Source organism: Chaetodon auriga, chromosome 9 (assembly GCF_051107435.1).
Source record: "Chaetodon auriga isolate fChaAug3 chromosome 9, fChaAug3.hap1, whole genome shotgun sequence".
Taxonomy (NCBI): Eukaryota; Metazoa; Chordata; class Actinopteri; order Chaetodontiformes; family Chaetodontidae; genus Chaetodon; species Chaetodon auriga.
Window position 1 is genome coordinate 20,351,884 of NC_135082.1, and position 26,669 is coordinate 20,378,552.

At 41.4% G+C, this 26,669-nt stretch overlaps 1 protein-coding gene across 1 annotated transcript in view; it reads left to right on the forward strand.

Moving 5' to 3' along the window:
• Positions 1–1,895: 1,895 nt before the first annotated feature.
• Positions 1,896–26,669, forward strand: part of glra4a (glycine receptor, alpha 4a) — a 46,503-nt gene continuing 21,729 nt past the window's right edge. Inside the window, exon 1 of the mRNA XM_076738333.1 lies at positions 1,896–2,317. Within this exon, the coding sequence (XP_076594448.1) occupies positions 2,250–2,317 (68 nt within the window). The 5' untranslated portion in view covers positions 1,896–2,249. The remainder of the gene's footprint in view (positions 2,318–26,669) is intronic.

Here is a 26,669-nt window from a genome sequence, read left to right on the forward strand (position 1 = left end):
CACATTTGAATGTGTACAGTAAGCACAGAGCTTTATAAACAAACTCACACAGCTAATGGGGCTTGTGACATTAATATTCACTTTAATTTGATGAGCGCTGCTTTCCATCGTTAAAATCTGTTGGGTGGCTGGTCTTTCAGTTGGTGACACCAGATGTCAGCACTCATGTTAGAGCTCCGCTCCTAGCCAACTGTCGAGGAGAGCAACAACAGAGGCCCTCATCTTTTAATTTCCTCTGTCTCTCCACCATCACTTCAACATCTGCCCACCCCACCCCTACCTTCCTCATCCTCACATGCCTGCTGCACTCCTCGAGCTGGCCTCTCAGGTTTCTGCAGCTGACGGAAAATAAAAGGAAATGTGTGAAGGTAGAGAAGAAAGGTACACCAGTGCCAGAGCACACTTTTAACATCTCAGCTATCACAAACTGCGAGAGGCATTTCTAATAAACTGTTTCAATAAATGTAATAGTTTGACGGTCTTGACTCCCACTACAGCGATGAAAGTCTGCCTGCCAGTTCGTATAGCAGAGCCGAGCACAAAAGCAGCATTTGAATCACATTAATAAAGACTGGTGCAAATGAATTATCAGACTGAAAAACCAAAGAGGCTTATGATTTTTTTTGTTCTTCATGAGAACAGAAAAATCCAATGCATCTTTAAATACTCATGCTCCAGTGGAGGAGGAACAAGGAGCTTGAGTAATTGTGTAAGGTAAAGGTTAATCTGCTGCCTTTTTCCACATGAAGAGAACAGAAAAGACTGACACCTCTGCCTGCGTAAGAATGGCTGGATCTGCACGATGAAATCCACTCGGGAAGAAGAATGACTGCAGTGAGTGATGTATCACATTGTGCCACTGCCCTGTGATCTCTAACATACAGAGCCTTTAACGGATCCTGGAGGTGGATACACTCATCTATAACCTGCAACACTGCACGTCTGAAAGACACCTTGTAGGTATCTGATCGACACAGAGATTTATTCTCTGATGAGGAACACAGAACTGACTCCCACAGGTGATGATGGGCATACTCTACATCCCATTGCCTTTTCTGCCCATAGATCCCCTCAAATCTACATACTGATCAATCTCATTTGATCGCCACCAAAGCCTGAGCTGCTTGATGGGCTGCGATGTTCACCATCTGCTGTTTGCAAATGGACAGGTAGTGTACCGTGTGTTTATCGGCACTCTTTCACCAAAACACAGCTGCCTGCCGCAGCTGAAAAAAGAGTTTACAAGAGCAGAGTTCGCAGCCGAAAAAATGAAACAAGCTAAATGACCATAAAACACTGTGGAGTTGGGTGATAATTCTGTGTGTTTATACATAAGTGATTGCTTTCACGGAACACCTCGTTACTGGATCCATCTTTTATTTGAAATTTTCACAAACAATTTTTAACTATTTTAACAAACTCTGACCTCTAGTGGCCGAAGAAGCTCACATTTATTAAAGAAAAAGACTTCACAACTTCAGAAAAAGTAAAATCCATTAAGAGATATTGAGTGTTTGCACAACAACGACAGCAACGACTTTAAGAATAATAACAAGAGTTAACAAGTAAAACTTTCCAGCACCTTCAGACCCTTACAAAACCGCTAGTCAAGGCTGTTCTCCCGCACAGAGACGCACCTCCTCCTCCTCCAACACTAGGCCCCCTCCTACTGTAAATGAAATTTTTATTAGCATTTCTCTCCAGACTGGTCATCACCAGAATGCATTCAACACTGCAATTTAGCTCATCACAGCCATCAACCCCTGAGTTTTAATTAAGCCTAATTACACATGAGGCAGCCATCAAAACAAAAGCTACTGTTCCTTTAAATCTGCACCCCTTTTTTAATTTTTTGGAACGGCGGGGGATACATGAGGAAAAAAAAAAAACTGACGAAACCAGATAGTCACAGCAAACACACACACACACACACACACACACACACACATACACACAAATACACACACTGACAGCCGGCACCCCCTCTCCAAACCGGCACCAACGCACTGAGCGACTGACCGGAGCTATCCAGCCGCTTGAAGCAGGCAGCCTGCTGTGTGGATGTGTGCAGCCCTCTGGACTTGGTGGGAGGGGGAGAAGTTTCCCCAAAGACAAGCTTGGATCACTGAGAGAGACGATGCCTTCCTCCTCTAGCCCAGTCTCGCCAGCTGCTCAGTGGATTTGCTGATTTCCGAAATTATTTTCTGCAAGTTCTTCAACGGCGCTGAGGAGAGATTTTGAGCCAGAGGATGCTCCCACAGGTCATTCGGATTCTGTATGTCTTGTCTTTCTGCTTTTTCCAAGGAGGCTTTATCAGGTGAGGCGCACTAATATTAATTATTCTCTGTGTGTTTGTGCTACTTATTTTCCATCATCAACTGCTTCAAATTAACTTTTCGGCCAGGAGAGTCGAGGCGATGCTTGCTGTTCACGTCACATCTGTCATTTCATGGACTTTTTTTGGCATGATCTGCGGCAGCTCTCTTGGCAATTATGTCCGTTTTTTTAATTGCTGAGGCGAAGGAACAGGTTTGAGCTGCTTCCACTAACCATCCATTTGTCAGTGGTCTCCCCCGTTAAATAAAATGTAATTTAACGAGGGGAAAAGGGCATTTACAACGCGGACGTGAAAAAATAATCCAGCGTTTTACGCGCAGAGCAAAGTGAGATCTCTCGTCCACAACTCTGAAAAATCACAGTTTGGAAACCATCAGTAGATGCAAATTTGCTAAACCTGCATGCAAACAAATTACAGTGAAAGAAAAAGGCATCAGATATCAGACCGTGTTGTTTTAGTGCGCAGAGAAAAGCTGTGCTGGTCGCAAACTACCTGTGGAATTCCCGCTTGTATTGCGGGATTGATCGGTGGCTTTTGGGCGAGGTTAACGTGTGAATTAAGACTCCTGTGTGTGATTTGATATTCATGAGGTGATTAACAATTAACCGACAACATGTGAACAAAGAGCTCACTGGGAAACATCCCACTGATTGCTGAACGGTGTCACTCATGCGTAAGAATTTGCATCCGAGATGTTTTCAGGCAGAGTGAGGAAAGTGGATTAATCATTGTAGGAAAAGGGGACAAGCTGCAGTCAGTGTGTTAAGTTTGTCTGAGGACAGAAACCACAAACCTCTGTCCTCCCCTTCTTTATTCCCTCAGTTTGTCCTACCACAACACCTCATGTCTCTCTTCCCCTCCTCAGTCACTCACTCAGAACATCTGCCAGCAACCAAGCTCCCTTCTCTCTCTTCCTTCCTCCTTCCTCTCCTCCTCTCTCTCCTTCTTGGTGGCAAAAAGTTTTATTTGCAGTGAACACTTTCCTTATTTCATGCCCTGCCAACCTCAGGTGTGAGCGGAAGGGAATTAAGATCTGCATAATCCTGGAGCGGAACAGAGCCGTGACTCCGTGAACCCAGGGGCGAGGAGAGCAGCTCTTAGCCTGGAGAGCAGTCAACTGACAGCACCTCCTCTGAGAAATTATACGCTCTCCTACCAGCCTCTCTGCTCGCCACGAAGGGAGGGTGCAAGGGGGAAACAGCGAGGAGGGCAGGTGTAAAAGACAGGCAACATCTGATGGAGGTGTGGAGGGGCAGGGGAGAGGTGGAAATGGGAATGGAGCAAACTGGGATGAAGAGAAACGCGAACAAGAAATTGAGAGGGTTATTCACTTAGCTGGAGGCAGCGGGGAGATTAGCAAAGTGGAGGACGGGGCTGGGAGATGGAGAAAAATGATTCAGATAGGAAAGAGGAGATGAGATGGAGAGAGAGAGCGCGGGATTGCTGGGAGTCAGAGACAGGAAGTCTTGTAAGAGATCTGACATGTAAAATAGTACAAGCTGGATCGTATGATTTGGGCTGGATGGTTGTCAACAAGAGGAAATGAGAAACTGGAAGGAAAAGTGTAATAGATAAAGTTCAAATCACAGTGTGTGGATGTGTGTGTGTGTGTGTGTGAGAGAGAGAGAGAGAAGTGTGTCTTGTACTGTTGCAACACTTCAGATCTGTCTGAGCTTCAAAGGAACCTTTTGTGCCTTCAGCTTAGTTACATGTGGGTTTTCTCAGCAGGTTTCTTCAAGGGAGAAATACAAAATACATTTAAATTAGAGCATTTTCACTGGCAAAGTGGCCGTTTTGTCTCCAAAGTGATGTTGCTCTGGTTTTCTCTGTTGCTGTGTGCACTGGCTTGTTGGCCAAACCAGCTAAAACTGTCTTTTTTGTTCACCTCAATCCAAATCACCTGCAGTTGCTTGACATTTCGCTCCTGATTGGTTGCATTTTTCATATTTCTGATCTTCCTCTTTGTTTCCCCAAGATGAATTAGATTGGGTATGTTGATGTTGGGGCTGATTTTATGTTTAGGTAATAATATATACTATAAAAATACTTTTTAACACCTTACACGAAGAGGTCATGTTTTTGTACCAAACTATTTATTTTATTCAACAAAAGCAGTCACAGCTCTGAAGTGTTTACTGGTTATCACACAGCTGGTGCCAATATGAGTATTTTCATTTTCTGGTTAACGTTCACTCCAGGTCAATAGGGAGCAACAGCATGGTTATGGTGGTGGCGCTCACTATTACACAACAATGTGATAAGCACCTGTGTACTTAGTTGGGGTGTTTGAATAACAGGAAGGCACAATCCATGCACTGCAACCCTCCATGAGAAGTCATCTGTTCCAGGCAGAGACTGTATAAATAGTGATGGAGCTTCTGGGTGTGAAGAGAGAAGCCAGTGCAGAAGTGCCTTAAACCTGCATTCTTTCCAGTGGCGAGCAGGTGGTGGCTGCAAAAAGAAGTCCATTTGTATGTAAGCTTATGAGAAAATAACTCAACTTCTCATTTGATTTATTACCTCAGTAAACACTTTCCTAAAGAGTGTAAGATCTTGACTGCTCGTTCCAAGTCTTCTTCAATACAGCACGATGTTCATTTTGTAAATTATGGACCCATTAAGAGTCACATAGACAGTGTGTCATCAGGTTCTCCGTCAGATTCAATCAGGATAGAGGTGTAGCAATGCATATTCTCCCCAGCTCCAGCCTCTTGGCTAAATATGGTCACTTCTGGTTCCAAAAAAAACAGATGGCAACAGCCATAATGCAAAACATGGTAGTCCATAAACCAATGGGTGATGTCATGGTGGGTTTCCATTTGGCTTCAGGTTAGTGTTTGTCAGATAAAGAGCAAACTCTAGTCATCCAGTTACCACCGTGCCAGTTGGCTTGTGTAGCCTCTAAACTGGATGTTTGTTGGCGATAGATGTTCAGACATCAGCAGCACTTGTGCTTTTCTACTCTGACAAGTCAAAATATTCTCTGTGAAGAAGGCGCAATGCTTAGACATTAGCAGCAGAGGGCTTTGGGGAGTCAGCCACACAAGAATCTAAAAATCTAAAACCTTTTGATTTACAAATCTGGACATATCTGATCAAATAATAAGATAACAAGATAACGAATGGGACCAAACATTCGGTGCCAGCTCTCGCTCAAGTACGTGGCAGCTTTTGAGTTAACGCCACTGACACATTTTCATCTGAATCAAAAATGTATTCAGACCACTCATTTGGGGACTATCAAGGCACTCGACGTATTGAGATGACTGTGATTTACAAGCTCTCCCATCTGCTGTGAAGTGCCATTAACAAGCAGAACTCAAGTCATGCGACTCGTTTTTGTTCACAGTCGGGGTCTCAGGCAGCAGTTGTTCAATTTTGTTTCCGGTTCACTGCTGCCTTGAGAACTATACATTGACAGACTTTTGTTTATTATGAGTTGTTGCATCCAACTCAAAATGACCACACGTGCTGATTTCACCAGCATGTGAAGATCACAACAGCGGACGCACAAATGCGTCCACGTCCTCGGGTGATCTGATGCCGTTCATTGGCAAATTGAGAGTGAAGCGTAGTGAATTGCATTGAAGTGAAGGGCAGAGAATGGCATCAAGGATTCCTGCTGTCCTTGCCTCCAGCCACTGAGAGATCATGAGTCAGATCTGGAAATAAAAAAATAAGTCCCATCATCCGATGGAGATGGGTCCTCATAAGGCTGGTTATCGGGTGTCCACTTGATAGTTCGTGTGCATGCGTTTGAATGCGAGAGAGGTAGAATTGACTGTCTTTGCTCTTAAATGTAATGAATTAATTCAAGTAGATAATTGCTTTAACCAAAGTCATCACATCTTCAGAAAGTGTGTCAGCTGTAGAATTACTGATGTAAACCACGAGCGTCTCGGGACTAATTGTCCGCTTTGAGCAGTTTGTCACTAAAGAAGATGGCAGTGCAGTAATTTTGTATCTTCAGTGAACACAACAGAGGCAAGACCAATCGGAAAGGCTTTACTGGAAAATACGTGGAAAAACTAGTGTCTTATTGGTTGAAAGGTCTCTGTCTTTTCTTCAGTTGATGGGGCTACTATGTCAAACGCTTGCTCACAAAGTCACTCAGTGTGAGGAAAAAATGGACATTATGAAGCAGCAGCACATACATCCTCTGATGCTGAGCCAGAGAAACAAGGTGTTTAAGTGTCTTTATGTGTTTCAAGTGACGTGAACATGATATGAAGTTCTATGCAGCTAACATACTTTGCTGTTAGCAATGTTATGCCTTAGTTGTGCCTCTGCTTGGTTAGCGACATCGAACCAGCCTCGTCTCACCTCTATAGGTCTGGCAGTCCTACAAACAGTGGTAACTACTAACTTCGCTTCAATGAACAGTTGCCATCGTACTCACACTAATTTGACAGGCAGCAAAATATCTTCCCAATCGTCAGCCCCTGGGTGTAAAAGCAATTATTGATAAAAAAAAAAAAAAAAAAAAATCAAATTTAACCAGATAACATCATTTTAAAAAGACGATTCAGTCATTGTCTTAATTTTTCCACAGGTAACAATATTTCCTCATGTTTTACTACCAGAACCGTTGAGGTGGGAATTGTGGTTCATATCAAGTTGGTCCATCAGGAATGATTTTACAGCCAAATTATGATCATTTAGTCAGTCACTTTGAGTGGTTCACCGTTTTCATCTTTCATTCAGTTCAAATTGCCTTTTGTATTATAGGTTTTGAGGATTTTCCATCATGCAGGCCTAGTAATAATGGTAGTAAGTATCTGATATAAAACACTCATTTCAGTTTGAGATGTGCAGATTATATGGTAAATCAAGTCTAAATCCTTCCTTCCTTCTCCAATTTGCACATTTTTAAGAAATGTGAAGCCCTCACAAAGGAGAAACAGTCTATTTAGAAGCATGTTTTAAGAAGTTTGCAGCCAATACCCCTGATAAAAACATGACTCATATCTTTAGAGATGAACGTTGGCAAAAAATGCTGTAATCCAGTTAGGGACATGACAGGGAAAGTTATTTCTACTTTACTGAGAGAATCCGTACTGCATTACTGAGACATATGTGGAATTGCTTTAATGTGTTGTCACTGGGCTTACAGGAAAACGCAACCTAGAAGTATGAACACTGTTGAAAACGACTTGAGATTTGCATTTCTCGGTCTGTTTTGTTGTTTGGTGGCAGGTTTCTTGTATCCCCCATGGATATCCAATTAAGATGATGTATATGCCACTGAGATACTTCTAGTGCTGCCGCAGTTTTGTTTAATAACAGAAAAATGTTCAGCTATCCAAATGATCAACTTTAAAATGTCAAATTTCAGAATCAACAAACAAAGCCTTCTAAACTCCCCAGTTTGCACCAATCTTCAAACATCTGTGTGTAAGACTGAGAGCTCATTATTTTCTGTTTTAGATTACTGTTTTTTCAGCAGTGGCCTCTTACAGCAGGAAGCTGAACAACTTTTAAATCAGCTGCCTATAGCTGCTATCAGGCATTATATCAGTGGCACCTTATAACATAAAAGTAATTCTGCTCACAGTTTGAGGCTTTTTCCAGCTACTTCACAGTTTAAGAATTGCAAGTCAGAGGGTGTGAAGTGAGGAGGTTTGGGATTGGGTCTGGTCAGTGTGAAGAGGAATGGGTGATAACATTTTGTACCAAATGACGTCTCGCAGGACAACTGTCCTTGAGCACAGTCAACTTCTTTCCTGAACACCTACTTCTCATTTTAAGCACTGACGGGCAGATGGTTGCACGTTTTTGGGATACATGCAGCTGCAGAACATTTTTCCTTAAATGCTGACAATAGGAAGTGCGTACGGTGGCTGTACTAATGGCAAACTAAAAAGACCTGGAACGCCTGTGATAACCAGCTGTATAAGTGTAGAATTGCTTTTTTAGTTTCATTGAAATAAATAATTTCCAGTAATCAGTGGATTCTTCTTCAGGGACAAAATAAGCTCATACAAATGTTTTATGGTGAGTGCCTTCAGTGCACAAAGTTAAACCGTGCAGCTAAAAGTGCATCAAGATGGTGCATCAAGCTTGAATAAAGGCTTAAAGGTCAAGAGAAAACATTTTTTCAGGTCCCTTCTACGAAACACCTGTTAAACTGCAGAAAAATGGTGTTCCTCACAGGAAACACTCTAAAAAGAAGTAAACACCATTTAGCGAGTTCAGATTTCAAAAGCTCAGTTGTTGGACGAGGACACAATCTTCTTGTGATAGCTTTTAATTAATTTCTGATGGTAGCCCCAGCTGGTCTGGAAGTATCAGCAACAGCAAAGTAATATCTGGAGGCTAGTAAACAGTGAAGGGGAGGGGGAAGCAAACATTGTGTGCTTTCTTTTCAAATGCTTCACCACACAGAGAGTTGAAAATGTAGCTGGTCCTTTTGAAAAAAACGTGCAAGTGAAAGCATGGGTGAGAGAATCAGATTTTGTGAATTGTTTCACACAGGGTGAAAAAAAGAAGAAAACTTTGCCACAGTTTGAATTGAAGCTGATCATTTGATGTTGATGATGATGTTTTTGGGTCGTCTGTCCCATTCTCGTGAAGCCAATATCTCAGGAACGTTCTGAAACATTCACTTGGATTCAAGGATCAACAGAGTTGATTTTGATGATCAAAGGTCACTGTGATCTCACAAAACTCGTTTTTTGACCGTAACCGTAATTCATGTGCTAATTATGACAGAATTTCACAGTAACTCAGAACAGAAAGGGGATATTGTGGCCATGTTTCACATTAGGTCTGATACTGTATTGGTGACAGTAATCTTGGGTGTCCACTTAAAACTGTGCTGATTGTATAGATCTTCTGTGCAGTTGGGTTGAACGTGTGTGAAGCTTCCACGTTTTACAGTGTGTAGCTTGTTGCAGTAACATCCATCTTTGAAGCATTGCAGTTCACCACAAGCTATCAGTAATACCTTTTATTAAATTCCTTAGAAGTCTTCACTACATACATTATGAATCTGGTCAGACATGGATTTAAACTGTAACTTTGCCGGTTGGTGGAAGCACACAACCAAGAGGAGGTAATGGCAGCTTTCTACACAGCAGTGTGAAAAAAGAATCAACTGAATGACACTGAGATTTCACCTTGAGTTAGAGTGTCAGACACTTTTGGAGCCCTCTTACCCTTTCCGAAAACACAGGAAATCCCCACACACTTGGCTGATACAGAGTAGAGCAGCAAGGAGTGCTGATGAAAAGGAAGCGTGAAAGGAGGACAGATGGGATGTTTATGTGAGTTAATGACTAAAAAATGAGAGCCAAGCTGGAGACAAGAGTCGAACAGACGGTTTGCTCTCCACAGCCACCGCCAAAAGTGGTGGTATACTTATCAATGAAATATGAAGACCAGGGATAGGAAGGAAATTCATCAAAAGATAAACAAAGAGTTTATGTTCTTTACACTGCGAGCTTTGAATTCCATTGAGGATATGTTGAAGATTTAATTGTTACTTGTCCAAAAAAAAACAAACTTCAAAACAAGTCTTTATTTATTCTGCCAGTTCTCAGAGGAATGTCTAGATTTAGTTTTTCTACAGCTGCTTTAAATTTGCATTGTAAGCGTCTGCAAGCAGAAGAAGTCACTGAAACACTCACTTTAAGCAAAACGTTCCTTCTGATTATAAATACTTGTCATGAGCAACTTTTGATTTAGAAATAAAGGAAGTTGGCGAGCACGCGTACTTGGCCACACAGTCTCAAATCCCTGACAAGAAAGCAGCGTCTGACACATACCTGCCCATTGCTTCAGTGGGCATTAAATTTGTGTTTGGATATATGGTGGAGGTGACAGCTTACTGATGGTCTCTAGCAGTAACCAGTGCCTTCAGTGTTAGTCTGACACCTCAGGCTGAGAGATGTGACTGATTGTTTTCTGCCCATTTCAATCAAACCACATATGACCTTTCTCTGTTTCTGTTATATGAAATGTGCATAACAACCCCCTTTACCACACAAGACAGAGCCATTTTCACTCAGATGCTGATGCTGGAGGGTAAAAACAGCAGTTGTGTCCTCGAGGTGTGTATGCTCTGAAATACAGTGTGTCAATCATCTCTTTTCTTATTAAGAGTCACACCATGAGTATAAAGGCGATGTTCACTCGCATTTTACAACAGTGTTCTTTAACCTGGAAGAGATATGGGGGTCTCTCCCTGCCCATTCCTCGCCCACACTAAACCATGTGTTTGTGACATGCCTCTTTTGCCAGCTGAAGTCAAAACCCCAAGCCACTGAATATTAAATGCATCATGAAGTGCAACTGATGTGCATCAGCTCAGCGTAAACTTTTAATCTCTGCAGAAATGTAGCCAGCTAATGCTAAGCTGGAAGAGCATTATGCAACATTGTCCATTGGTCATGCAGGGAACCACCAAAACCTTTGGGGCATGCATTCACAAAGGTTCTACTCATGTGTTTTTATGCTCCCTGCACACCACTGGCTTCACACACATGCAAGATAAAAAGTTATGCCGGAGGTAAGAGAAAACATTGACTTAAAGTTATAACCTCAGGGACACAACCCTCAAATGAAGTCGGCTTACTCCAAGAACAAACATCAGGAAACTGAGTAATGTAGGTCTTTATTATCGCAGAAATTCACCAAATTAAAGCTATTCAAACCAATATTTATATATTATTATTTCATTAAATTACTATGTATAATGTGAGAGGGGTCACTCATAATGCCAGACCCACAGAGCATTATCATTTGACCCTGCTTTTACACCCCATAACTTTTACTGTTCTGGTTCACTCTCACCAGCTTTTTTTCAGGCACCTGTTTTCAGTGAAAACCCTCATATAAAGCCACTCCACACTACTTGCCCTGCACTAAAATAGTGTCCAGGTGGTGACCACAAAGGAGCATTTAGCAGCTTAAGAGACAAATGTTTCCCTCAGGATGCAGCAGTAACCAAAACAGCTAAAAGGAGAGTGAACAAGTAGCCAAAAAACAAAAAAGCTAACCACAGACCACCATTAGATCCAGTCAGGAATCCAGTTCTCTCCTTGTTGTTGACCACAATATAGACTGACATAAATGCTGAAAATACTGTAATACATTCTAATGTTTCAGTTTACTTTTCTGCTCCTCACTTGGCTTTGTTATAATCAAATACAACAGATAGTGTTTGATGCACAGACACACATAATTTTTACACACCTGCAGTTTGAGTCCAAGTCCAATACCACAGTCTTTATGCCTGTGCTTCAGGCTTGTCTGTTATCAGTGCTAACAGTGGCCACACGCTACAGACAGACCACCAGTTTGGGAAAAAGTCCTTTCAGCACTCACTATAGTCACAGCTGTAGTCAAAAGTTAATTAAATTGCTTTGACTATAAGAGGAAGACCAGGTAGGTAGCTATGGTCCAGGCATGGCAGATGTGCAGTGTTCAGGTGGTTTCACTGGGGTTATAAAACCACAGCTGTGCCTTGTTTGTTTCAGCGTTGTTCACTCTGTGCACAGATCCAACCAACGCAGCATACTGTTCGAGTCTCGTCAATATCCAGGTAACAAAATATGTGACACAGTGGTGAGGTAATGCAATCAAGTGGACCTCTCCACTCTTCTTCACTGGCCCTGGCAGATTAAAATGGCCACTTATTGACTAGAGCAGCACTCTGGCTGAGGTTGTCTGCTGTCTGTAATTAGGAACATTATGAACCCTCCATCTTGTCATTATGTCTGGCCATACATTCCATGCTGATTAAACTTCACTTTCGGGGAGAGGAAGAAGGCTCGCCATACAAAAAGCAGACCTTGTAATATATGGGTGGACGAAAAGAAGCAGTGGGCAGTCGAGTCCAACTGAAGCTCTGCTTTGTAATTGAATCAAAATCGCATTAACTGAACCATTAAGAATGATCGTGCTGCAATCAATCAGTAATTACAGAGGCCTGTAATTTATCAGCCAAATACTGCAGGCTAAAGCTAACAGCCGTAGAGCACACGAGACTTATTAATCATTAAGTCAGAGTTAAATTTACACCTCAAACAAACCCACTGGGTTTCATTTTGGGTAAAAATGCCTGTGTGCAGCAGTGCAGTGAATGATCACATGCAGGTTGAGACGTTTTTACTCTGGATTAGACGAAATGCAGAAGGGAGATATCTGATAAACAAATGTCACATATAGACTTTTGAAAAGAATCAAGACTCTTTAACTCTGTAACATCCTGTGGAGATGGGCCACGTAAATGAAAACAAATTGATTTCTGGTTTTATTTTAAACGATTTTCAAGGATTTGTTTCATTTTTGGACTGCTTTTGAAGGTACATTTAGGGTAGAGAGGCATCATAATCATAGCATTTCGCTTGTAGCTGTGAATCTTTCAATTCATATACTGCATGTTCTCGTGACTTTTAATAGTACCAGCAGTTTGTAAAGGTTCTACCTGCAGGTAGTGCTGTAACTCCAACTTTACCAAACTATCTTGTCCAGCGGAATTGTTGGGAAATAACTTACAGTATTACAGAAAAGGTGGGATTAAAAACATGTCTGTTCATACTGTTAACATTTTCTGCAATGGTGCACTGTGATGTAACAGCTCACTGATTTAAAAAGCCTTTGTGTGGCTCATGTACACACCGTTATCCTCTTAGAGATGGCACATAATAACACCCCGGTCACTTGTATGAGGAAACTGAAGCCTAGCTGCAGTGAAAATAAAAAGCCAAAACAACAAATTGTCCCTCTTCCTCCCTTTTACTCTAGCCGCTGTCATACATGACCAGCGAAGCGGAATTTGTTGGGTGGTAAAGGGGGTGGAGAGGGTCGTTGAAGAGGATTACAGCTGCGTTCGTAAAACAACACAACACCACAATGGCAGTACGAGGGTCTCTCCTCTCCAGGAGCGTGAAATGAGAGTGGTCCATCTCGGTATACAATGCTGGAGCCCGCGTAATTCTTCTACACAATGGATGAATTAGTGGCACACAGCTCTCTCAAAATGGGAAAAACCAAATTACAAGCCCAAGCCCTAATCACAGTTTTAGCACCAGGAAGTAAACAGATGCATTGGTGTCCATGGGTTGCTTTGTAAGTGGGATTCAAAGAAATGTTCACTTTCTTGACATTTAGCTCTATACACAGTAAGAGATCCAATAGAGTCTCAATAATCAGTGTCGCACAGAAATAGCTCTGAATTGATGGTTGGACGTACAGTACGGTAGGTGTATATTATCTGAGACTTTGTCATATAAGTGAGCTGTTTGCCGTAAGTGTCGGGCAGGTGACTGTCTTTTATACACAGTGCAAAGCCGCTTCAAGGGTAAAACACCACAGATCATGTACTTGCACAAATCCCTTGCGCTCTGACCTATGGATCACTGGCTGGATTTTCTCCCCACATTAGTGAGATGACTAGTTGTCCTTGACAGGTGAAGTGCAGAATGTATGATATCATAGTGTGCTCAAGTTTAAAACTTACAAAAAAAAAAAAAAAAAAAACCTGACAGTAGCTGAACCAGTTTTTCCTACTGAGGCCAACACAACAGTTTGAGCTTTGAAAGGTGTTGCTGCTAAACCCATGGATATTTTAGGGTTGCATTGGTGCACAGCTTCACAGAGAGCATGGTTTTGCAGCTTTGACGATAAGTCTACAGAGGAGGTTTTCTCATAATAATTGCTGTCTGCAGTTTCCAACCAGTGGCACTGCTGCAAAATTTTAGATGTTCCAGCTCCTCACAGTCTTATTATTTCACTATCTATCACTGAAGCAGGAAATCACTGTCTTTGTGGATTCCTAGAACTGACATAGAGATTAGTAAGCCTCATTTTGGACAAAGACCATTTAATAGGCATCTCGTTGAACATAGCACTGTTAAACTAATTTAGTTTACGAGCTTATTCGTGTAAAGAGCACATATTACTGGCAGGAGCCTTGTGGGTTGTTGTTGTAGACAAGCAGGATAAGGTTGCACAACAGATCTTGAGTTCTTGTTGCTAAGCTTTTTATCACAAATGCACCAAATAGTGCTGTGTGTGTTACTCAGTAGCCTCTAAGTGGATGGAACAAGGACACTAAACACATTACCAGAATGGCAGGCTTTGCACAAAATGTCAAGTTTCAGGCTCTGAAAGTAGTCTGAGCCATATTTATCACTAACTATGCGAGTCTATTAGATCCTATGCTGTGCCTTTAATTAACTCTTCCTCCCTCTCTTGGTTCAATCAATGGCCTGTCAGGCATTTGTCTGCCCCTGAAGGGACAGATTCACGTTAGCTTTTAGGTGCTGAAATCGTGTTAGAGGGGGCAGGCTGATAATCATCAAAGTATAATTTTATTAATTGACAGTAACATTTGATGCTTGCTAGAAATATTTTAGGCCCAAAGCAGACTTGGAAACAGGCTCTCATGCATACACTTTATTTTATGAGGGTAAATGAAAAGATTTATGTTTTTTAGCACCTCTTTTGACTTGCCTGTGTATCCGCCCGTGTTGACACTAAAACAGGATAATTTCAATTTATTTGGATTGCTATAAAGTATAGAATGTGAGCATGGTAGTGCTTAATGTTTATGACCCACCATACCCTCTATAAAAGTTTGGCTTCTCCTCTAAATGTTTGAAATGTTCCATGTTAATATAATTGGAAAGAAACCACAGAAGTAGTTGGTGAAGGTCAGCTGATTTTGAACGTATCACTACTGCCACATAGAAGCTGTATGAAAGAAACACAACCTAAATGCTGTTTACCGACAAAAGAGGCTTCAGTGGTCATTAGTGTGTTGGGTTTGTTGTAAAAATCAAGCCTTTGTTTAAGTAAACAGCTGAAACGGTCATTTCAAGGTAATCCAGCTAATATTTCAATGCTGTAGTCTTAATAACATCAAACTTGGATGTCATACTGACATTGGGTACAAACTGTAGACGTTGCAGTCAGGAAGAATGTGTTCTGACATTTCATCATGGCTCTGTGGAGGGCACAACTTGAATGTCAGGCTTGATGTTCAAAAGCTGCGATCTGATCGTGTTTTTGTAACTGGTGACACACACTCTATCAGTCATGCATGGCCATACTTTGTTCATGGTTATCTCAGGCCACACACACACAAGTCTCAGAGCTTCCTAACCATCCATAACAGGGCTGGAGACACATCTCTTTATCATGTTGAACAGACACAGTGTGAGTCCTGAATGTATTCTTTCTCTCACTTTGGTGCTTGACCACTGAGACTCCCTTCATTGGTCTGTATGTCCCCACAGGACCCCCACGCTGTTTCCAGTGACTGTGTGTCAAAATCCTGTGGTTCTCTTTGGAGGAGAAATGTTTGCTTTTCAATAAGGGGGTGATTCACTCGATAAATGTGTACAAGATTCTGCAAATGCATGATCAGATTTGCCTATATGTACACTAATCTCTAAATCCCTTAAATGTCAATGTACTGTTCAACAACATGCAGAAACAGGCGGACCTACTGTAACTAACAGATGACTAGAAGGTGTGGATCATTGCTTACAGTGCTACCTAATGCTAAATGCCAAATTAAATGCTCTGTTTGTGACCAACATTGATACAATTGAATACGTGTGAATTGTTGAGGGTTTGCTAGCATTAGCACTTAGCCTGTTTTTGTGCACATATGTCTATTATATAACTTCAGATTGATGGTCATCACTGCTCCAAAACTTCCGCTGCAAGAAATCTGCCGGGTTTTCGTCTACAAGTTAACATGGCAAAGAATTAAATATTGGTTAAAAACTTGTTTTGCAGGTAGAGTATTTCCATCCCAACATCCACTCGAAGGATCTGTGTCCTCTCAGTTGGTATTTCTGTATTGTGAGACACTGCAGAGCTCCAAGTTTTGACTCACTGTGAGAGAAACTGGACTTTCATACAAATATTTTGATAGACGCTCAGGCACAAGCAGTGTCTCCCATACTCAATAGGGCTGTAAGTAACAATCATGGATTTAATATTAACATCCACACCTTGCATTATTAAACACGGCTGCCATCCCATTGTTTTGAGTGACTAGCTCACCAGGTCATTGTGAGCAGAAATGGACTACAACACTGTCTGTAAACTATATTGGCAGACTGCTAAGATTATTATTGTTTGTGTATTACTTTACTCTTTATGTCACGTCAAAGCTTCGTTGTGGAGGACTCATTTTGTTCTGAATGTGAATGGATTAACAACAGTACACTGCTTTACACAGATGACTTTATCTTTTAAGATGTTTTGCATGTGCTGTAACTCATTTTTAATGATAAGCCAGTGGGTATCAAAAACTTACATATTGTTTGCATATTGCACATTTGCTGGTCTTAGCTCATTTATTTTCATAACTTAAAACCCCCTGAGGGAAGTAAGATGTGTTGAAATGTTGAGCTGCAGAATGACAAACTAAAGTCATGGGTTTGTGCTTCTGTCTTTTGTTTACAGCTTAGACCTCACTATAAACACACACAAAACCTTTGTCTGTCCCTTGCTCAGCGATGCAGATTAGAATAATTAAACTAAAAAAGTGTCAACTTTGAAAGCGAAAGCCACAGAAGCAGAAACAAAGCAGATGCCCTCCACATGTGTCATTTGTTGAAACTGGCTGTCATTGAGTTGGTCAACCCTTCCTTGAGAGGAAGTCAGAGTCCTTTCTTGGAGACGTCGGGCGACCACTTCAAACTCAAGCAAGCTTGTCTAAGAAATGAAATACCAAAGGGCGTTTCAGCCTCTTCAAAAATCAGGAAATGTTTTTTTAAAGCAATTTTAAAAACATGGTGACAGCATAACGAACAGCTCATATTCACTCAGACTTTACAAAGTGCTTCAATCCTCAGAATAAAACTAAAAGAAGGAAACGATGGCTCAAAAGTAAATGAAAAGACTGGTCAAATTCATCACTCATAAGTAATTTGAAATCAAGTTTACAAATGCAACTTTCACATTTTACCCAATGCTGTGTAGACTGCAAAAATACCTTTTATTACTTCCATGTCTGGAGTCACTTTCCTACTCAATAGGAGCCTAGCAATGGTGATGATACAAACAACCCATTACCATTGGTAATCTATAAGTATGTCTTCAAATCCTCTGCTTTTATGAACATTATCACTGTATATTTGGCCCAATACAGCAGTAATGGAAGGAGCCACAATGTGTTTCATTCCCAAACCCTGTATGCTGTGAGAAAACATGTTAACTGGTGTTTACTGTTCAATATTTAAAGAGCTTCACTCAAACTTTACTAGTTTTTAGGTGTTCAGTGTGGGGAAACTGAAATCAACCTCCACCTGTTAACATCAAAGTGCTGTTGGCATGTGTTTGTCAGTCAGACAGATTCACATTTACATAAAACATCTAACGATTTGACCAGAGGTCTTTTTTTTTTTTCTTATTAGAGCCGACAGCAGTTAATGCTTTATTTTTCTGATGCAGAATAATTCCAGAAACCATCAAGGGGTTTTCACAGTAAACAGAGAACACTGCATAATAAATATCTCCTTGTTAATGATTTTTCTCTCAATACTTGACAATGACCTGAAGTGGCTAAATGCATTTATCTTGTGGAATTATCGCACTTGCAAAATTATGCTCAGTTGCAAAGATAAAGTGACCTTCACATAGGTGGTATGGATGACCTGACATTTGCATCCTAAACTGTCACATTCTCATCAAGGGGCGAAAACCAACTTCTTACTTCTTCGTAAAACTCTACATTAGCAGTATGAGTGAAAAGAAAGTAGCATTTCACAAAGCATTGTTAGGCTGCCTCTTTTGTGGGTGTGATTCAGAAAATCCCTGGTAGACCCAGCTCCATGGTGGCTTTGTCATGACGCTATTGGTTCCAGCCAGCAGCTTGATCAAGCGAAACAGGCCAGCGGCTATGCCTACAACTTCCTTCGTCCTCACTGTCATTTCCAAAATATGGGTCATGCAGAGTGCAGTGGCCGTCTTTGTCTGTTTTTGTGGAAACCATTTTTTGTATGACTGTCTGCTTTACTTCTGCTGGGCTGAAACCTCCCTTGACTGTACAGATTGACAGCTAAACCCCAGTAGCTTTTATTCTTTGGTTTGAGGCACAGGTGGACCATAGCTGGGGCCGAGCACACACTGACTCACCCACTGGCCCTTGGCTTTCTCGTGTCTCTCTTTTTACACAGTAAATGCTGTCATCCCGAGGGCACAATGATAAAGCCACCAAATCTTACTTCCTTCATAAGCTGCAACCATTAGCAGTTAATAACCAAGAGGGAGTAGCCAGAGGAGAGGAAAGTCAGAGCTGTGGAGGACTAAGGGTTAATATTATATACAGAAGGGGAAACACCATTACATAAACTGCTAATAGAAGAAAAACATTTTGGTAGCTGTAAATGACCTGCAGGTAGCAGGAAAACAAGCATATGCCATCAAAAAATGTGATTTATACTGTGACTGATGGGAGCTGACACCTCTATCCATATTCATATAGGTGCATGAGGCAAATGGAAGACATAAATCATCACGGTCAAGCAGTCTATGGCTTCTAATTACATGTTGACTGTACACAGACTGCTGTCCCCCCTCTGTAAGAATCCAGCTGGAGAGATTTCCCAGTGGGCTTTGCAAGTACAGAAGAATAGGAGGGGTGGGGGATGCAGAGCCCAACATGTGGAGGCACACACAGCTGCTGAAAGCCTCTTTTTATATACTGAAAATGCACACACAGTAGTGCTTCATTATGTCATGCAATTACCATCCCACTTAGGTTGCATCGACAAGTCCCATCTTACTTCTCTAATCATTGCATTTCATTACCTTGACTACAGTACATGGAGAAGATGAGAGAGACAAACGTCCTGCTTTGATCGTGGTGTTTGTTCCCCGTGCATGTGAACACAGCCGTTCGGTTTACTGCACGGTTCATAACGACACCATAAATTGGCATTGGCAGACATGTCAGCTGTGACTCCTGAAAGAAGCCACAAGAAGAGTTGGAAGTGCGAATGATAAGATGATGTGCTGCATTTGGCATTTCATCCAAGAGAAAAAAATGGACCATTATTTTAGTGCTTTACAGTACCAGAAACATGACAAAACAAACAAAGCTGATGTAGTGAGGAGCTGACTACTGAATAAAGCTGCAGTCCATTGCAAGCCCCTAAGCAGACACATCAAAGCAATCTTTTGCAGTCAGTATCGTCCCTTCTCTCTATCAGAAATCCTGCTAGCTCTGTTTCACAGAGACTGACAGGAGGCAATCCGTGCTGATATCAGATTTTATACTTGGAAAAGGTGGCCTGAATACTGAGAGGCTTGGAGAGACATCTGGAGGATGGATAGGTCTGAGCATGCTCTACGTTAGATTCATCTCCCTTGGGGGGAGAGGTCAGCTCCTCAGGTTTATCACTGAGATTGCCATTTAAACCGCACCGTGTTTTGATTTGGCTTTGGGGAGAGCTAACGGGAGGTAAATGCAGAATAGCTACAGTTAAATACATTTTTTTCTTCAAAGTTTTATGCTAATGGTGAGTTTGAAGGGTGCTGCCTTGGTTGAGTCACCGTTGATTCAAATGTCACCAATGACTGTAGGTTTTTAGTTCAGCATATATATTTGATACCATGTGTGGGATTGTAATAATGCACATTTCACGGGGACAAAAGGACTAAACAAGAGGGGCTCCTCTCCAAGGCTAGCACGACTCATGATTCACATATATTCATTTAAAATATTTTCCCTAATTGCCACTTTCCCCAGGCGATTCGCATGCATTGTTTTAATTATTCAAATCTTGGTAGCTTATTCAACTTATCATACTCTTCTTTCAGTGGCTCCCCATTGGGGGTAGCCACAGTGGATTATCTGCTTGCTGGGTCCCACCCAACCCGGCTGCATATTTGATCTGGCAAGCCTCCACGTTTGTCTGGGCTTGGGACCAGTAATTGGGAATGCGCTGACATCTCCAGTGGCTGGGGAGCAACCCGAGGTTCAGTGTCTTGACCAAGGACATGTTGACATTTGGACAGGAGGAGGGTGGGGATCGCACCGCTAACCCTCCCTTCATCTCTAGCTTGTTAAAACTATATCATAGAGAATTTGGAAGCTGTTGACAATGATAATCAGCTTTTCCTCTAGTTTGGTTGTTCATAGTTGAGTGGAGTAGAAAACAATTAAGTGATTCTGTATGACCGGGATGTCAAAATTTTTTTCAACCTCCCCAGGTCACTCTGCCGGGAATTTTTTGAATGGTGGGCGGCATCAGCATGTTTAAAGGTTAAATTCATATTGAATGGCATCCCAGTTCAATGTCAGTAAAACTAATAGGTTCAAAAGCACATAACCACCCAGCAATGGCAGGAAGAATATCAGATAACATAGGCTGAAGGCTAAATCAATCAATCTGCACTCCTGATGTCAGTTGCAGAATTCACACAGACCTTTGATCTTGAACATTTTTGACATTTCTTCATGTCTATTAGAACCCGAAATTCACTCCCTCATATTCCCACATTCTAACTGCAATAATATTTTCAGAGATGAGCTCAATGAAGAATGTTTGCTAGATAATACGTGTGGGCTGAACAATTCATTCTGTCATGACATTTTGACAGCAGATGTAGCAATTAGGAGTTGGAGACAGTGTGGGAGTGTTTTCCTCAGTTTTAATCACACGGTATTCAGGAACCCAGCAGATAAAAGCATTAAATGACAAAGAGAAGGATATTATATTTAACACAAATATGAAATTTAAGTCTATAGACGAGAACGTATTAGAGTGCTGAAGATTAGTTATGGCTGCATGGGAAAAGCCAGAGTGGTAGCTGTACTTCAGTGTAGTAGAAACAGACCATTATGAACATAAATATGTCATCAAGCTGCAGCTCATTGTGCCCTCGTCATTACCGTGGCACCAGCCTAAAAACACAATTTCTTCATGGTTCTCCAGAGATGTCAAGCCTCACTCCCAAAAGATTAAAGATTGCATTTCAAATTAGTACGCATGAGCGATGGCACAGAGTTGCGATTTACTCTAGGTTAGCATGGATTAATCTAAATCATTAAACCCCCCAAGGTTTCCATTGAGACGGCTAAATATAACAATAAGTAGATTCTACCATTAGAATTGGCTCATGGCTGAACTAATTAAGCTTTACAACAAAACAAAAGATCAAAGATAATGCTGAGGAGAATAGAAATAGTTCAAAGATAGGAATCAAATATAAAGCAAGCCCAGTAAACAGCACAGTTTCTAATGGGAATAAGTCCTCTGCCACTAAAGTCTGCTTAATCCAACAACTATCTTTGCTCCTCTGATCTTTAAGCTGCACAATCCTTCTATCCAGACATATATTAGTGATAGGGCTGCTGAAGCAATGTAATATACACTATATTTTTATGTGTATATGTATTCCCTTCACTTCCCTGACCATACACAGAGTTGCTTTAAAAGGACAGGTCTGGTGATATTCTACATTTCTCTTATCAGAACAAAGCCCTCATGAAAAGACCAAAACCAACAATGAGTTGATCCTACTGATAAGTACAATATGTGCAGCCAAACCCTGAAATACTATTCCCGCGCCATAGACCTCCATTGTTGCCCAGAAACTATTGCAAACAAATTAATGAGCCACACTGTTGAGTAGCCGACATGTTCCTTCATTACAATGAACATGGGTGCTGTAATTTATTTTGAATCGATTCCACGTACGCCGCATTGATGCCATAAATACTTGAGTGCACTGAATCTGCAGCTGGAAATAGTCCCCTTGTGCTATTTATTATACTCAGCAACTGTGGCCAAAAAACTGCAGCGCCCAGCTGTTTTAGCCATTTTTGTCAAGTATATATTTGTGACACATTTTAAACAAAGCACAAAGGTATTGAGAGACGGAGCAATGCAAATTGTTGGTTTTTATCTTTTCCTTTGATTTATTGACAAAGGCAAAAATATAGAACGTCAGCATGGTCACCCTTTAACAAAAGCAGCCAAACAGGCTGTAACCCATTGGATTATTTATTAACTATAGACACCATATTAAGAGCTGCTTGTCAACCTCTTCCTTCATAATGACGGATTGTGCTCTACAGATGAAATTTATATGCAAAAATGGGCTGTTTGAAAAATTCAGTAGTCATTTCAAATACATCCATCTTATATTTTACTGTAGGTTGAAATATGCATGTATGCCCTGTAGGTAACCTGCCATGGAAACAAGACCTCAGTACTGAGGGCTGAATCTGCACCCGATTTTTCATTCCACCTTTGTCCTCCTGAATTCACACAGGAAGTGTACTGTATCGTCACCAAGTTTAACATTCTCACCGCATACATTTTTGCCTCTGTGGGTTGCTTTAGTGTCTTTTTCCATCCTCAGAAACTTTGTTTTGATCCATGTTTCCACTTTTCATTAGACTTCCAGATGTGGTTTACTACTGTTACCCTGGCTCAATGAGAAGGTTTCTACTGCACAAAGCTCTGTCTATATCTATGTTTCCATACCTGGAGGTGTCACTGTGAAGGAGTGGCAGTGGTCATGTCATTGAAGATAAATGTGCACGAGTAAATTGCAGTGTGCTCCAAATCCCATTCCCCAATGAGCCTATTGATCAAAAGGGGACAGCAGTTGCCATGGGCCATCATATACAGTAGTGTGAAGATGAGGGCTACACAGGTCATTAAAGACAAAAAAAATGACATGTCATTGTATTACCATGAAGCTTGCTGTGGTTGGATGTATTTTGATCTCAGGCCTGTCACTGGGATGAGTCAATCATATGGTTTGTTGGACCTGATAGAAAGTTGTTCTGATTGTCTAAGACCCTGCGTTCAACCTCAAAGTGAGAGCGCTTCTATGAGAGCAATAGCTAAGGCTCAAGTGGACGTCAAGGGCAATTTGACAAGTAGGAAATTAGAGCAATGTGTTTCAACAGGCGGAGAGAGTAGTTTTGTTCCGTTTCCCATTATGCTAATGGCACTAAAAAGTTAGCAGGTTCATGCATGGATGTCTAATGGCCCTGATGTCCCCCAGCGCTTGCTTGTAGGAAACCAGGGAACAGCCATATTGTGATATGATGTGCTTTTTTCCGATCACCAGTTTCTTAATGAAAATGCAATTAACAGAATATGTCGGCGCTCCATGGGCAGAATCCCATCCCGTCTAATCGCAGCTCATTTTAATCAGTTACTTCCAAATCTGAGGCTCAACAAGGTTTAAACCACTGAGAATAAGACAATACCTTACAGACAAAAACACTTCTTGTTGTTTCTGAGTGAAAACCAATCAACCAGACCAGTGGGTTGAATATACTGCGTATACAGCGTTCATCTCAAGGCAAGCATTCAACATTTATGTCTGTCCATATTTGTTGAGGCTTTATGTTGTGAGAAAGAAGAGGAAGCAGGGGATTTTGCAGATGTAAAGAAATGTTGGCCTCTTGCGGACCTTGCCTCCCGGTGCCCCCCTCCCCAGTCCATTTATGTCGTCATACATTTAAGCCTTATATGCTGTATACAGAGTGACAGCTCCAGCTTCTTTTTTCCACTGTGTACAGTTATATATTCTTTGTAACTAAATGATGCAGTACACTGGAAACGGGTACTGTTTCTCCAGCGTCCTGCCTCTCATTCCTTGCCTGAGCTGTCTTGTCACAGAAATTCAACATTAGATATTATTTACAGGATTTTGTACTTTTCCTACCTTCATGGAGGCTTCTGAATGGTCAGCAGCTAAAATTGGCTTCCAGGATCCATTTATCCACTTTGTGACTTTATATCATAACTGGAATTCAGCATGCATCTCAAACACTGGCTGCAACAGCCCTGTATCCCTGGGAATTATATCCATACTGGACAATTAAATACACCTCACGTTCAAATCCAACATTCAATGCCGATGCAGGTAGCAGTGTGTCCTTCAGATTGTGAGCTGGAAAGTAAGGGTGTAGAGGTCACAAGTCCTCCAAGCTAAACAACAAAACCACCAGAATGGCACACAGAAGCATTTTCTGATCTGGCGTCCGCATTGTGCCGTATGAAACAGTTAGAAATGAATTTGGGGAAAATAGATCTGTTTTATGATATGACATCGCTTTGGGTTTGGTTAGGCTTTCAGCTCAAACACAGCTAGGTTAGGTTTGGACAAGATCATGGTTTGGGTTAAAATAAGTACTTCGGGTTTGGAAAACATTATAAATTGGATTAACGTGATGACATTAGAGCACTGTGTCCATCATGGTTACATTAATTAACATTTGATTAACACACGTATAGTGTGTCTGCACCCACCCTGATTAGGACTCTTTACATAATGATTTTGGATTAATACCTACGGTATTATAACTTATTATAATTATAATATAACATTATACACTGCTGATCCTTACAGACAAGAGAAACTGGAAAACAAAGCAAAAGCGGTCAAAACCGGCCCATGCACTCATGACTACATGCTGTTTTTCTGAGCTGTTGGTCATGTGTACACATACTTTGATTAAAATTAATGGCTCACTGAAGTTTTTGCTTAAGACCCAGTGGGGTGGAACGGTAATCAAATACCGAGTAGCCTCTCAGATGAGCTGCACATACAGCAAGGATGCAGGATTCATTTCAGAAGCGGTGTGTGTGTGCATGTGTGACAGTAGATAGTCAGCTACTCGACTGTTTCCCAGTCAAGCCGACAACAGTGCGCTCGGTTTATGCATTCTCGCTTTCACTCGCCAAGAATGACTAATTTTTGGGGCTCAGTGGTTCAGCTTCGAGACGGCTGGCGAAGTTTTCTCGGTGATCACCGAAACTGTTAAATGTGACAGACACATTGTAAGTCACTATAAGCCCCCTATTGGTTGCTGTGTACGCAGTATATATTTGATTGGTGTGAAAATGCCCTCTTTGATTGGATTCAAATGTAAACCATCTTCCTGTCTTATGTTTACCTGCTTCATTTTACCTCATGTCTTAGAATGGGAGTGACTGAAATGTCTTTTTACCCTAAGTGTTGCAAAATAGAGACATTTGTGGGGATACAGTGATTTGTGACGTATAAGGAATGTGGGACAGGGCGTAAATTCTGCAGGACATGTCCACTTGTCACACCTACTTCCGGCCCCCTTGACATACAGTGGCTTCCCATGGTTGATCTGCTGTTTGTCATCAGTGTTTCCCTCTCATGGCTGTAGTTCGCAGTAGACTGAGTTCATGTGAGCACAGGACTGAATAACTGCAAAATATACAGAATGGAAGTACTGAATCTTTAAGTCTGTGTGATCGCTTTGCAGGTCTGTGACTGGAGAGGATGCGAGGATTAAAACCTTGCTTTCAATGTCTATTTAGGCTTCTCCTCAGAGAGACGAACAGAAAGTATGTACTGTGCAACTGGCTGGCACACTGATATTTCACAGAAAGGCTCATTTCTGAGCAGCTGTTTGAATTCCACTCGTATAACCGCCTCTGTTTTTCCAAGCACTTGGAAGTATGTGTATACAACTGCATTTCAGCTTTGATTCAGCTTCGCTTTCAAAGCCAAATAGAGTCACCGACTAACATGAGAGTGACAGCCAGAACTTGCTCTACAATGGAAGGAAAGAAGGAGTTGTTACGTATTCTCGACAGCAGTCTGGCACGGATGCTCCAATGAAAGGGATGTAGAGAGAAGCAAAAGGTCAGGCTCATTAAATGTCAGCAAAGAGCATCTTAATAATTGAATCATTCAGACAAAGAACCACATAATTTAGCTTTGAAGGCTTCTGAGGAGCCACTGGCAGATGCACTTGGAGTTTTACAGTCACCAGAAACTGTAGATATATTTTTAGAGCGGCTGTTGTACAGTACATTAACCTCAAAAGACTTAACATAAAAATACACCTGCATTATATGCATAAAAAGAGTGTCTTGTCTGCCGATGAAGACATCAGTCTTTGGTCAGTGTCCAGGTTTTTTTTTTTTTTACTTGCTTTACTGCATTCAAAACTCCATCAAGACTTATCAGTTCGGGCGTAAATTTTCAAATGCATTTGACATGATTGTCGACAGACTTGGGCTGCTTCTTCTTTCACCCTCTCCATGATATAATATGGCCTATATTGAAGCATTGAAGACACCACAAACAATAAGGAGTCCAATTTGTAATGCATGAGGGCTGATGGAGAGGTGATGTAGGCCCCGAGGGAAGGCAGAGATCCACAGCTCCTCCCACAGCTCTGGGTGAGGAGTTCAGCTGTAGACCTCACCACAAAGAGTTCACTTAAACTGCGATTACTCTCTGAATAGCAGTATGCAAGAAAAAAAAGTCTTCAGTCTTCAAAATCTGTTTGCTGTCATTATTAGCCTTCCTATAATAAGAAATGCTGAATTTCTAAAAAAAAATAGAAACC